The sequence below is a fragment of the Dasypus novemcinctus genome, chromosome 20, assembly GCF_030445035.2.
Source record: "Dasypus novemcinctus isolate mDasNov1 chromosome 20, mDasNov1.1.hap2, whole genome shotgun sequence".
NCBI classification, from domain to species: domain Eukaryota; kingdom Metazoa; phylum Chordata; class Mammalia; order Cingulata; family Dasypodidae; genus Dasypus; species Dasypus novemcinctus.
Window position 1 is genome coordinate 7,765,146 of NC_080692.1, and position 12,977 is coordinate 7,778,122.

At 37.3% G+C, this 12,977-nt stretch overlaps 1 protein-coding gene across 1 annotated transcript in view; it reads right to left on the reverse strand.

The window, feature by feature from the left end:
- CDC123 (cell division cycle 123) overlaps positions 1–12,977 on the reverse strand; it is a 54,049-nt gene that overhangs the window by 21,354 nt on the left and 19,718 nt on the right. Inside the window, exons 7-8 of the mRNA XM_004468873.5 lie at positions 3,389–3,437; positions 925–1,000 (exon numbers count right to left, since the gene is read on the reverse strand). Of these exons, the coding sequence (XP_004468930.1) occupies positions 925–1,000; positions 3,389–3,437 (125 nt within the window). The remainder of the gene's footprint in view (positions 1–924; positions 1,001–3,388; positions 3,438–12,977) is intronic.

Sequence of the window (12,977 nt, forward strand, 5' to 3'; positions counted from 1 at the left end):
GAACTGAAGGTAAATTTTATTTCATGGAAAACATGCACAGACAAAAAAGGACAAACTGTCTTCAATATTTAACTCAAATAAATTATAGCAACCAAAATAATCACCTGAGAAGAAAGAAAATGGGTGACTTTTAAAGTAATTTGTTCAGGTATTTATTTCCTCATACTAGAATAATAAACAGTGCTCCAATAACAGTTCTAAAGATGTAAATTTTTTTTTTTTTTAAGATTATGTAATTCTCCCCCCACAACCCCCCACCCAGCTGTTTCGCTATGTCCATTTGTTGTGTGTATCTTCTGTGTCTGTTTCTCTTTGTCTTCTCTTCTCGTTTTCTTCTCTAGGCTTCCTAGGGACTTCCAATGTGGGAGAGAAGTTCCCTGTCACTTGTGCCACCTCAGTTCCTGGTTTCTATAATGTCTCGCCTTGACTCTCTGCCGCATCTCTCTTTTTGTTGCATCATCATCTTGCTGCATTGCTCACTGTGTGGACGTGACCTTTACCAGGAGGCCCTGGGGATCGAACCCGGGGCCCCCCATATGGTACAGAGAAACCCAATTGCTTAAGCCACATTCACTTTCTAAAAGCTTGGCTTTTGATGATACCTAAAACGAGCAATGTAGGAAAATTCCAAAGAGAAGGCAAGTAGTATTATACATACCATAAACTAGGAATAATAAGGACCATCCCTTTTGTCTCTGGAGTCCAGGCACACATGACCAACTAGCAATACTTTCTTCTGTGGAAACTTACTGAGGCTGGAGGGTCCTCGTCAGCAAAGCAGAGGCAGCCCTCTAACAGTGTCAGTCGGTTAGAGTTGGCAACCAAGGTGAAAACTGAGCGCGTCCTTGCCCTCGATATTTAAAATTTACTCCCGTCAACACCCTGCCGCCTTTAAAGATTACTTCCAAGAGGAGGGTAACTCACCAATAAGCTTGTTTTCCTTGACAAAACATCGGAACTCAGCCCCAGGAATTAATTCACACCATTTTCGAAGAACAAGCTATGGAGAAAGGAAAAAAATGTGACGCTACTATGTAAAAAGGAAATCTTTACTGGCCTAATACACAATTTTATGCCAATGCAGTATCATGTTGATTGCTATTATCAACGGTTAAAAAGAAAAGAGGCATAATAAGATATTCTTTGCATGAGATATAGAAGACAGAGTTGTGAACTATTACTCTAATAAGCAGGCAAAATTTTGTTAAAATTCTTTATGACAACATGTACCTTTGTCACTTACCATTTTGAGAGTTCAGACTTAATACACAAGGTAACAAAGGCAAATCTTGTCAACATTGTGCCATAAGTTGCCCTATAATTCACCCCTTTTAAGATTATCAGAAGATAAAATAATTTCAAAGTTATCTACCTGAAACCCCATCTGTAATACCTACTTTGATAAAATAACTATTATGGTTCACCACTAAGAATCACTAGAACGCTTCTGTACTTTCCACATTATTTTCAAGAACAGCAATTCTACCAATAGCACAAGTCGTAAATGGTCTCATTACTGAATTGGTAATTATTTAATATATGCAAACTCTCATATCCTATTGTATTGCTATAATTTTATAAATAATGTAGTTGACAAGTGTATGCTTCTCTTTCTGTTCTAAAGATGTTCTTTGGAGAAAATCAATCCTCTTCGGAAATACTAACTGATACTAAGTGACTAGAATCTCCACCCTCCCTTACCGTGGCCTCCACTTCTTTGGCCTTTGAGGCCTATGAGATGGAATTTGAGTACTCTGGGCACCAACTCCTGTATCCCTGCAGTAAGCTCAGAATCCTCCCACTGTGCTTTCAATCTTTTCTTGTGTATAACCTTCTATAGTGAGCACATACCATGCTGCACTGTGATAATTTGATACAAGTCTGTCTTACCTATTAAACAGTAAATTCCCCAAGGGCAATCAACTGATTCTTATTCATCTTTGTGTTCCCAACACATGTACGTAATCCACAGCAGGTGCTTAATAAATGTTTGTTAAGTGAAACAATGAATATGAGGTAAGCAGCCACTAAAAACCATGTTTTAGGGAGCAGGTATAGCTCAGTGGTTGAGTGGGCCTCCCATATTCAAAGGCCTGGGTTCAATCTCTGGTACCTCCTAAAAAAATAAATTAAAAAAAAAAAAAAAAGTAATATACTAGGTTTGTTTAATAAAAAAACAAAAAACCATGTTATTAAAAAATTATTTTATGACTTGGAAACATGTTTGCACTGTGCTTTATGGGGAAAAAAGCTTAATTGTGGTATGAAAGTCTTATGCACACACATACATCAAAGTATTTTTTTAAATACACTCAGACAGTAATAATATATAACACAGAGTAACTTAAAAGTAAATGAACTGTTCTACACACACTGCATAATCATAGAAGATAGGCCAATCTACACACTAAGTGCACTCAACTTCTCACAGTACACTCTGTCAACAGGCACATTCTGAGAGCCCGTGTACATAAAAGGTGTCCAGGAGCAAACAGACTGGAAGAAACAAAGCCTTCAATGGACTCATTCTCAGGGTTGTAATAAATCTAAAAACGAAAATGTTTTGTGATTGTGGAGCAAAGGAAACAGCCATCTTCTCTTCAACAAATTACGAGCTCTCAAAGTTTTCAAAGTATTGCATTTTAACAATGCAAGTGAGAGAAGAACCAGGAGGGATGAGAAGCAAGAGCCTGACTGGGAGGTAGCTGAAACCTGGACTCAGCATTTTTTAAAAGTATGCTCCAGCATCATTCATGATAATTGATAAGCAGTTAGTTGCTCTCAATGATTCAAGGACACTGCCCATCTCAGGGTGGTGTGTGAGAGTGTGTGTGTGTGTGTGTAGTACACCTTCAAACCAGGAAAATACAGAAAACAAACCTGGGTTTGTTATGGTTATTAAACTCATTAAAATTTCTAATAAAGTTGCTTTTTACTATCCTTTTATTCTTACTTCTGTAAGTTATTTGTAAAATGATTGAAAAATATAAACAAGTCCATTAGACCTAACTGGCAAAATAGTGATACTTTTTCCTGGTAATAAGCTAGGTGGTAAGCATAAAGGTGTTTATTTCATATATATAGTGTGTGTGTATATGTGTATATATATGAAAATACACACATGCATGTATATATATTCTATAATTATAATACATATATAATATGTAACGTAATTCTACATAACAACTATACATGGTATATAATTATGTAATGTATAACAATACACACAGAATAATGTATTTCATAATTTAAAAAACTCAATTCATTAAAATTGTCAGAGAAATCAATCCAAAAAATTTCAATCATTTCACTAAAGAAAAAATAGCAATTCACGAAACATCTTCTAGGTTTATCAAACTCATCAAGATAAAGAAAAAAGATTTCTTACCTCATATTCCATACAAGGATCTGGGGAATCATCAGTACAGTGAATGAATCTTTTGAGGGGAAAAAAGACAATTGAATCTCTTTTTAAATATAAATCTTTGGGGGGTATTAAAAGGTGATTGAATATCTTTTTTAAAAACTGCTATCAGTGTATACATACCTAGCACTCATATTTTAATGTGAAAACAAGGTTTTATTAAAATACATCCAAAAACAGGGGACTAATTCAAACCCAATGACCACTCCTTCAGCTCTAGTCTATGTCAGACATTCTGCTAGGCTCTTTGGAGCGTTAAAACCACCATATGAGGTGGCTATTAGAATCTCCACGTCTCTGTCGTAAGGCAGAGGAGCTATGTCCCAGAGAAGCCCAAATGTGGCGACTAAGCCCAGACGCTAACTCCAGCTGTCCACTGCAGGTCCTAAGTGAGGGCAGGGTGCTGACCCCCGCCCCCACACTCAGGCTCTGGTCTTCCTAACATGGAGCCGCACGGTGAATTCTCCTTTTTTTTGTCAGCAAAGCCACACACAGTTAATGTAACCTTTCTTCCCCATGCCACTTTGATGGAATGATTCTGCCCATTATTAACTACATTACTTCTCCCCTCAACTCCTTTTTAAATTCTACATGAAAAGATGAAAAATAAAAGTGTGTTAAAAATCCATCCAGTTCTATAAGGGATTTGAAAAAAAAGTGTAGAAAAAGAATTTTCCATGATAGAGCAAAAAGTTAACAATACAGCATACTTTTTAAATAATGAGAAAAACTCATTAAATAATAAATAAAAAGTTAACAATACGGTATACTTTTTAAACAATCTCTATATACACAGGGGAAAACACAACACAATAAGCATCAGAATATTAAAGAAAACAGCCATTTCCTGGCAGTGACTGTCCATTTCTTCCACTGCTTATTTAAATATTTAAAACATACTTATTATGTTGACTATATACTAGCTTTATTTTGACTTCTAATTTTGAGAAATTAAAAAGCATATAACAATACAAAGTGTACATATATTACTTTTTTTTTAGTAGGTACCTGGGATTGAACCCACGACCTCATACGTGAGAAGCAGGTACTCTAACCACTGAGCTACACCCGACCCCCATACATTACTTTTGTAAGAAAAAAGCCAATTCAAGTTGAGGCAGTTTGAAATAATTTATGAATTCCAAAAAGAGAGATTATGTTTGTCAACTGTTCTGTTCCTCTAGATGTGATAACCCTCTGATTATGTTAGATTCAGCTGAGACATTTGAATAACAGGTTTAAGATTAGGGCTTTGATTTGACCACATCATTAGGGTGTGCAAGGTTGAGTTCCCAGCCCTTCAGTGGGCTGATACACAGACTCTCACTGGGAAGTAGATACACAGGGAAGACACAGAGAGGATCCTGTAGCCCCGAGAAGGGAGATGAGCCTGAGAGTTTACAGCTGGCCTTGTAAAGAGAACAGAGGAGCTGAGCCCAGGAGGAACAAGCCCTGGGGAGAGAGAGGAGCCTTATGCCACCCTAGAGCTGAGATCGGAAGAAGCTGAATCCACTGAGCCTTAAGAGGAAGAGAAAGGCTGAACTCTCACAGACATTGCCCGCCATCTCGCTCAACACACAGCCAATGACTTTGGGTAAGAAAGTACTTCTTATGGTACCTTGAATTGGACTCTTTAGGGCCTTGTGAATCTAAGCTTCTACCCCAAATAAATACCCTTTATAAAAGCCAACAGAGGGATGCAGATTTGGTCCAATGGTTAGGGCGTCCGTCTACCACATGGGAGGTCCACGGTTCAAACCCCAGACCTCCTTGACCTGTGTGGAGCTGGCCCATGCGCAGTGCTGATGCACGCAAGGAGTGCCCTGCCACGCAGGGGTGTCCCCCGTGTAGGGGAGCCCCACGCGCAAGGAGCGCACCCGTAAGGAGAGCTGCCCAGCACTAAAGAAAGTGCAGCCTGCCCAGGAATGGCGCCGCACACACGGAGAGCTGACACAAGATGACACAACAAAAAGAAACTCAGATTCCCGGTGCTGCTGATAAGGACAGAAGTGGTCACAGAAGAACACACAACGAATGGACACAAAGAGCAGGCAACTGGGGAGTTAGGGGAGGGAAATAAATGAAAAAATAAATCTTAAAAAAAGAAAAAAGCCAACAGAGTTCTGGTACTTTGCATCAGCATCCCTTTGAATAATACAACAGTTTACTTACAACGTTAACATTTTTGCTTCCAACCAACATATACTACCATTATGATAAAATCTGAACTGCTCACCTTTTCTTAATATAAATGTATCTAAAAGATGCACCATAGATAGGAGATAAAATGACAGAAGAATTATAAAATAACACATCATTATCTTAATTGTTGATGTTGTAAAAGATCTACTATCATTTTTCAGTTCTGAAATGTAATTTTAATAATGTGGATGCCATAAAGAGAGAGAACAGATACTTACTAAAATATTAATAAAATAAAAGAACAAGGTAGATAAAGATTCCATACCTATTTTAAAAATAATAAGCATCCACAGAACTGTGCAACACAACTGTGCAAGTTAAATCATGGCCTATAGCTAATAGCACAATTATAAAAATGTGCTTTCATCAATTGTAACAAATATACCATACTAATGCAAGGTGTTAATAATAGGGTGCTATATAGGACTCCTGCACATTATGCATGATTGTTCTGTAAACCCACAACTTCTTAAAAACCAAAACAAAAAATCCCTAGAGGAAAACTAAAAAGGACAATTCCAAAACCCAGGTCTTCACTAAATTTTTCTTTTTTTTAAAGATTTATTTTTTATTTATTTCTCCCCTCCCCCACCCCAGTTGTCTGCTCTCTGTGTCTATTTGCTGTGTGTTCTTCTGTGACTGCTTCTATCCTTATCAGTAGCACCAGTAATCTGTGTCTCCCCTTGTTGCGTCATCTGGTTGTGTCAGTTCTCCGTGTGTGCAGCACCATTCCTGGGCAGGCTGCACTTTCTTTCGCACTGGGTGGCTCTCCTTACAGGGCGCACTCCTTGTGTGTGGGGCTCCCCTACGCGGGGGACACCCCTGCGTGGCAGGGCACTCCTTACACGCATCAGCACTGCGCATGGGCCAGCTCCACACAGGTCAAGGAGGCCTGGGGTTTGAACCGCGGACCTCCCATGTGGTAGGCAGATGCCCTATCCATTGGGCCAAGTCCACTTCCCTTCACTAATTTTCTAATGCTTCTACATTCCTACAAATACTGATTTCAATTCTTGGTTAATCCTCATATTGCTACATTTTAATACATATTTGCATTCTCCCATCCTATAACAATATTTTAAAATGTGAACTGGTTTAGCATTTAATGTTATTTTAAAAACTTGACTAGTTTCAGAAGGAAGATGTGAGAACACATTTGGTATGAGATTACTGTACGAGGCTTTCTTATTAAAATGATTACCCAGACGGCCAAGTATCCTGAAAAGGAAAGTGCCGAGTCATCTATTGAAGAATGGATATAAAGATCAACAACAACATTTTCAGGAGCTAAGCTGAATACTACAAGGAGTGCTGTCTGTGAATATTTAGATTTCATTTACATTCTTGAGGACATAGGTGGACATAGGTTTAAAAAGCAAACATTAAAAAAAAAAATTAACTGGGAGCCGATGTATCTCAATGGTTGAGTACCAACTTTCCACCAAAAAAAAAAAAAAAAAGTAAACATAAGTAAGGTAATTAGAGTACTAGAGTACTAACAACCCTTGAACTTGAATTTTCAATATCCTTATCTAAATTAACAATCCCAAAATTCCAGTTAGGCAAGGAAAAAGAAAAGATAAAAAAGAAAGGCATACTTAAACCAAGTCTGTTACATTATGAATACTAATACTAGCAGAAAATATGAAAATCCTAATAGAAATGACGAGATGTCTTCAGTCATATGTTCAAAATAAAACATTTATATTATTCCTTCATTGACTAAACAGAAGCATAGTGGATGCAAAAATTTGCATCTGAAATGGGGGAAAAACTAAACTGATTCTCTCATTGTCAAAAATGTCACTTTCAGGGAGAAATATTAAACACAAACGAGGTTTTATGGCAAAAAGATTTCAAAGTGAGTCAGGAGATCATTCCAGAGGCTACACTTCTGCACGGCTCAGCAGGATCTCACTGCCACAGTAAACAGTGCCTCAAACAGCAGGGCTCCTGAGGGCTCTAGAGACATCTGGACACTATAAACAGGTGGACAAGCTCAGGAGGGCAGCGCCCCACCAGTGGGCCTTACTTTGGAATTTATGCTCCCCACTGCACCAGAATTAGACTCATTTATAGTTTGCCTACACATGGCTCTTCTGCCCCTTTTATTTGAACCTACAAACAGCACTGTACTTGCTAAATATATGTCCCAGCAACATGAATCTTCAGTTTGTTTATGTGCCGGTTAGGCTGAGTCTCAAACAGTGCTACAACACCTACCCTCCAATTCACTGGACTCACCCAGGACAACTAACAAGGGGATGATGATGAACAATGCCCATCCCAAGGAACACCAAGCATGTGCAGCTTCAAGCAAGACAGTTCCATCCATCTCCCCCATGAGATCTACGCTCCCTTTCAATTAGAATACAGAGTGGGCAACACCATCTCCAAATCATCAAGATTGGGGAATGAACAATGGAATAATGTAGACATTTTTCTATTATATATATTATTATTCTAGCAGTGGAAGAATTTGCATTATTAATAGAAAGGCAGTGACCACCAGAGACTCTAAGGGCAGGGAAAGAAAAGAATAGGTGTAACATGGGGGCATTTTGGGGACACTGGAATTGTTCTGCATGACACTGCAATGACAGATACAGGACATCACACATTTTTGTCAAAACCTAAAAAGCTGTGTGGGACAAAGTGTAACCCATAAACCATGATTGTAGCAATGCTTCAATATGTGTTCATCAATTCTTAACAAATGTACCATACTAATGAAAGACGTTGCTGATGTGGGAAAGTGCATGGGGGGCGTGGGGTATATGGGACTACCTTATATTTTGATGTAACACGTAATCTAAAGCTTCTTTACAAATGAAAAATAAAAAAAAAATTTTTGAAAGTAATTTTTTAAAAATTGCTGAAAGAAAGCAGTACCCCAAAAAGGTAACAGTAATGGAAGTCACCGATCACCTTCTTAAAACTGCACCTTCAAGTACAGAAAAGGAAAGTAACTTATTCTGAGAATAATGCACTATTAAATCTACTTTAACAATGTTTGCTGTTTCTGTGAACATGTAAGCAAAAAGTCATAATAAGATAAATTTTCAAATCCCAAATCAGCATAATATAAAGTTGTAATACACGTTATAAATTTACAAAGTGAAAAATAATATATAGCAAGACCTAACTAACACTTTCTCTGTTTTAATTAGATAGATAAAAATAACACTTTGAAAATTTGTTTGAATTAGGAAAGAATATGAATTGGTTTGCAATCATCTTGGAATTTAGGCAATTGTTAAGAGAATTTCACAAGTTCTGACTAAAAATTAGACTAGGTCCTCAATTTATAAGCTTCCTATGTTATGAGAAATAATACAGACATAAACTCTATATCCATCTTCACATGTAACAACTCAAGAATTTCCTGGCAGGGGCATAACTAGATGAAACAGTAACTCTGTAGAGAAGTCTATTGACAGTCTCACTGTTGTTTCTTTCTATGTAATTTACCTTTCTCTCTGGTGGTTTTTAAGAACTTTTGTCTTTGGTGTTCCAGTTATACTCTATGTTTCCTACTAGAACATGTGTGCTTCTTGAATCTGAATATGTATGTCTTTCATTCTTTGATGAATATTCTCAAATACTTCCTCTCTTAATATGCCTTTCTCCCTCTTTATTTTCTCTTCTTTCCTCCTGTAACTCTTACTATACACATGTTAAACATTCTATAATGCATCTAAGGTAATTTTCTTATATCTTATATTTAGATAACTTTCTTCAACTATGTTTTATTTGGTCTGTTCTTCAGTCACAATGGACTGTTTCCTTGTGTGTTTGTGATTTTTATTGAGAGTCATCTGTAGCAGTGCTTGTTTTTCTTTGGGGATCCATGAGGCCTGGGATGTGGAAGCGTTCCTCCAGAGCACTTTCAACCCAGGATTCCTAAAAGTAAAAACAGCCCAAGACTAATTTTTATATTAATTTTTTAGCCTGGGAGTTCCCAAACTATGCAAGTGGTTTAAATTTTACACTTCAATTTTGTTGTGTGACACAGGCCTGGGGTTGAAACTTTTTTAAACCCAAAACCCACGCAGATTCAGTCACATGTTGTCTCTGAGGATGGATGAATTTTTTTTTGTCTATTCTTTACTAGGATGCAAAAGAGTCATGTTCTAATTCCTCACTTCATTTTGGTTTAAAGCTTTGGCTCCTGTCAGTATTAAAAGCTATGCGCCCCCCCCCCCCCAAAAAAAACAGAAACAAACAAACAGCAACCAAAAAAACCTATGCCCCTTGAGGACTGACAACTGCCCCTAAGACTTCAATACCTAAGCGCCTGGTTTGCCATTCCCTTTACATTTCCTGCATTTGGGATTTCCTTTTGTTTCTGGTATATTCAGCTATGCATTTAAATTTTGTGTTATATTTTATATACTATGCACCATTTCTAGACATTTATAACAGAAGCTTTTTCAAGTTAGCTTAGTCTCTCATTTAGCTAAAATCAGAAGTTCACAGTCAGTTTCTCGTAGTTCTCTTGTAATTAAAATCAAATTTCATTTGAAGATCTTTGCCAACCTGCATGGTTTAGCTACAAATAACATTTAATAGCTATTTTCATGTATATCTTGTAAGTACATTGTTTAAAACACACACAGGGAAATGGATGTGGCTCAAAGGATTGGGAGGCCCAGGTTTGATTCCCACACCAGAGGTCCTGGGATTGGTTCCCAGTGCCTCTTAAAAAGAAAAGATGAGAAGAAAAGACAATGAAACACGGAAGAACACACAGCAAATGGACACAGAGAAGAGACAGTGAGCGCAAACAACAAGGGGGAGTGGTTAAAAAAACACATATACACAACTCTCTTCTAAAATCTTTTGCTGGGCTAATATTTTATACTTATTTAGAAGAGTTCTTTGATTGAAATTTTCACCATACCAACCAAAGCTACAAGTTTACAGTCTAGTTTGAAAGGAAATTCCTATGTTGAATTATAAGCTCTTAATTCTTGGCAGAATAACTATATACAGCTCCTCTTGCTAGCTACTAATATTCCAAAATGAACAAAAATAATATGAGATAATAAATTTTTATGCAATCTACAATGTGAATATAAGCTAAACATTTTTTTAGATATAATAAAGCTTTTACTTTGCAACAAAAAAGAACCAAAGATATGATCTAATGAATGCTACGATGAAATCCTGCCAGTTTATTTTTAATATGCTTTTAAATTAGCCAGTTGACTGGAATTTTGGAGAGCAGTGTCATTTGTTCTAAATACAAAAATGAAAAGAAAAGGGCTCTAGCTATGCTTAGCTATCAACTGATGACTGTCATCTTTGTTTCTCTTTCATTTATTTCTACCCAAGTTTTTCCTAAATTATTCCTCATCTTAAATAAGGTGGAGTTTCCTGTCAGCCAAATGGCATCACAGTAACTACAGCCTCAATACAGATAAGCCTATCCATCATTCCCTAAGCACGTCTGAAGACTGACAGGCTTTTCCGTGAGCCTCATAACCAAATCTGATCAACAGTTTTTATCACGCTCTTTCAAATAGTTCACACTTTAAGAGAGAACAAATTTTAACACATTCAATAAAAAGGATGAATGTTTGGGTTTGTGGAAATAGAGGAGGATGGACAATCAGAAAAATATGGATGTAGCATAGGGGAAAAAAAAGGTGGAATGCACCCTGTGCTACATTACAAGGAAAGAAGGAAAAGGATGATCAAGGATACACGTGCATGGACTGTCATGAGCTGTGCCAGGCTTAAGAAATACACTGTGCAAGAAAATGCTGGATGGAGATGGAATGAGAGGTTATACTAGGGAAAAATACTTAAGTTGAAGATGAATCCTATTCACTGGGGGCAAGGTGTGATGAGATCCTACTATTGGCATAGGTTTACAATATTACCTACTTAAATGGTGTGAGTTTTCTCTCTGGTTTGGCCCAGTCAGGAGGGTAAGAGCAGGGAAAGGAGAATAACAGCATTAGCATACCTGGAGGATATTATCTTTGTGAATTACTGACCAAGAGATGACTTAGATATTACCCAAATCCACTGACTGAGATCACAATTTCATTGACTTAAAACTAATGAGAAAACATCATCACTAAAGCTTTATAAGCAGCAGAAAACAAAATCACTCAAACTAATTGCCATACCACCTAGGTATTTACTAGGGATGAGAAGGTTTACTAAAACATTAAACACTGTACCTCATAGTAAGTGATTAGTAAGTGCAAGAAAAATTTTTGAATCATGGGCAGAAAAAGAGAAAAAAAAAGAATTTAGAGCCAGGGAGAAATTAAGCACCAAAGTAGTAGTATTTTAGCTTTCATTACTGTTCAGGAACCACACTTCAAAAGAAGAGTTCTGGTATACAGATATCATTTTTTCAGATTTTCACTGGAAAGATAAAGCAAAATGATACTGGATTAAGGGTGACTGGGCACGTTCATTAAAATTTTCATAAAATTTTTCTATAAAACTTCTTCCACAAAGATAAAAAACAGGGAAGCATCTGTGGCTCAAGCAACTGAGCTCGTTTACCACAGGGAGGACCCAGGCTCAATCCCTGGGACCTCCTGGTAAATGAAGAAAAAAGTCGTCTCAGACCTGCGCAGCATGGAGAGGCACAGGCCCCTGCATAGCACAGAAATGCACCAAAAAGACAATGATGCAACCATTAAAAAAAAAGGTAAAATACAGTATCTAAAATTAAACATGTTAAAGCAGAAAAATTGATATCTAAATAAATGGGCCTCACATCAAAAGGTAAAAAAGTGTTGTTAGATGCATTTATGGACAAAGTTTTACTCAGCTGTTTTCTGCTGCACTTTAGTAATATGAATTAGTTTTATAATAACCTTAAAAAAATATATAAATTACGTTGCATACAGCTGAATTTAAATTACTAAAATAAGTGAAATTTCCTACCCCTAGTCAAATCTCTTTCTCCTTAGTCACTGATCCTCAGAGTTTGTTTTTCACTACCACAGCCTTTTCTTCTAAATGCTAATTGGATATCAGATTTTCTTTTCTTGCCTTGGCCTACTGAAGTGACACTTTATCAATAAAATGATTAATGAAAGCAGCCTTGTGACCCAGCAAGCCTAATCACAGAGCATGTTTATATCTAGGAACCAAGGCTAATGCTGACAGGTTATGTTAGTCGTGTCATGTTACAAAGCTTCATGTCCACGATAACCACCCCAAGAACAGGCGAGTACAACCACGTTCCAGCGGCGGCAGATACTGCTAGGCGCCTCCCCCACTCCTCCCAACTTTGTCCTGGCTAGCAGAACCGCAACTGTTCAGGTACTGGAAGCACTGTGCTTCATGATTCCTCTCATCCCAGGGACACATGTGTCAA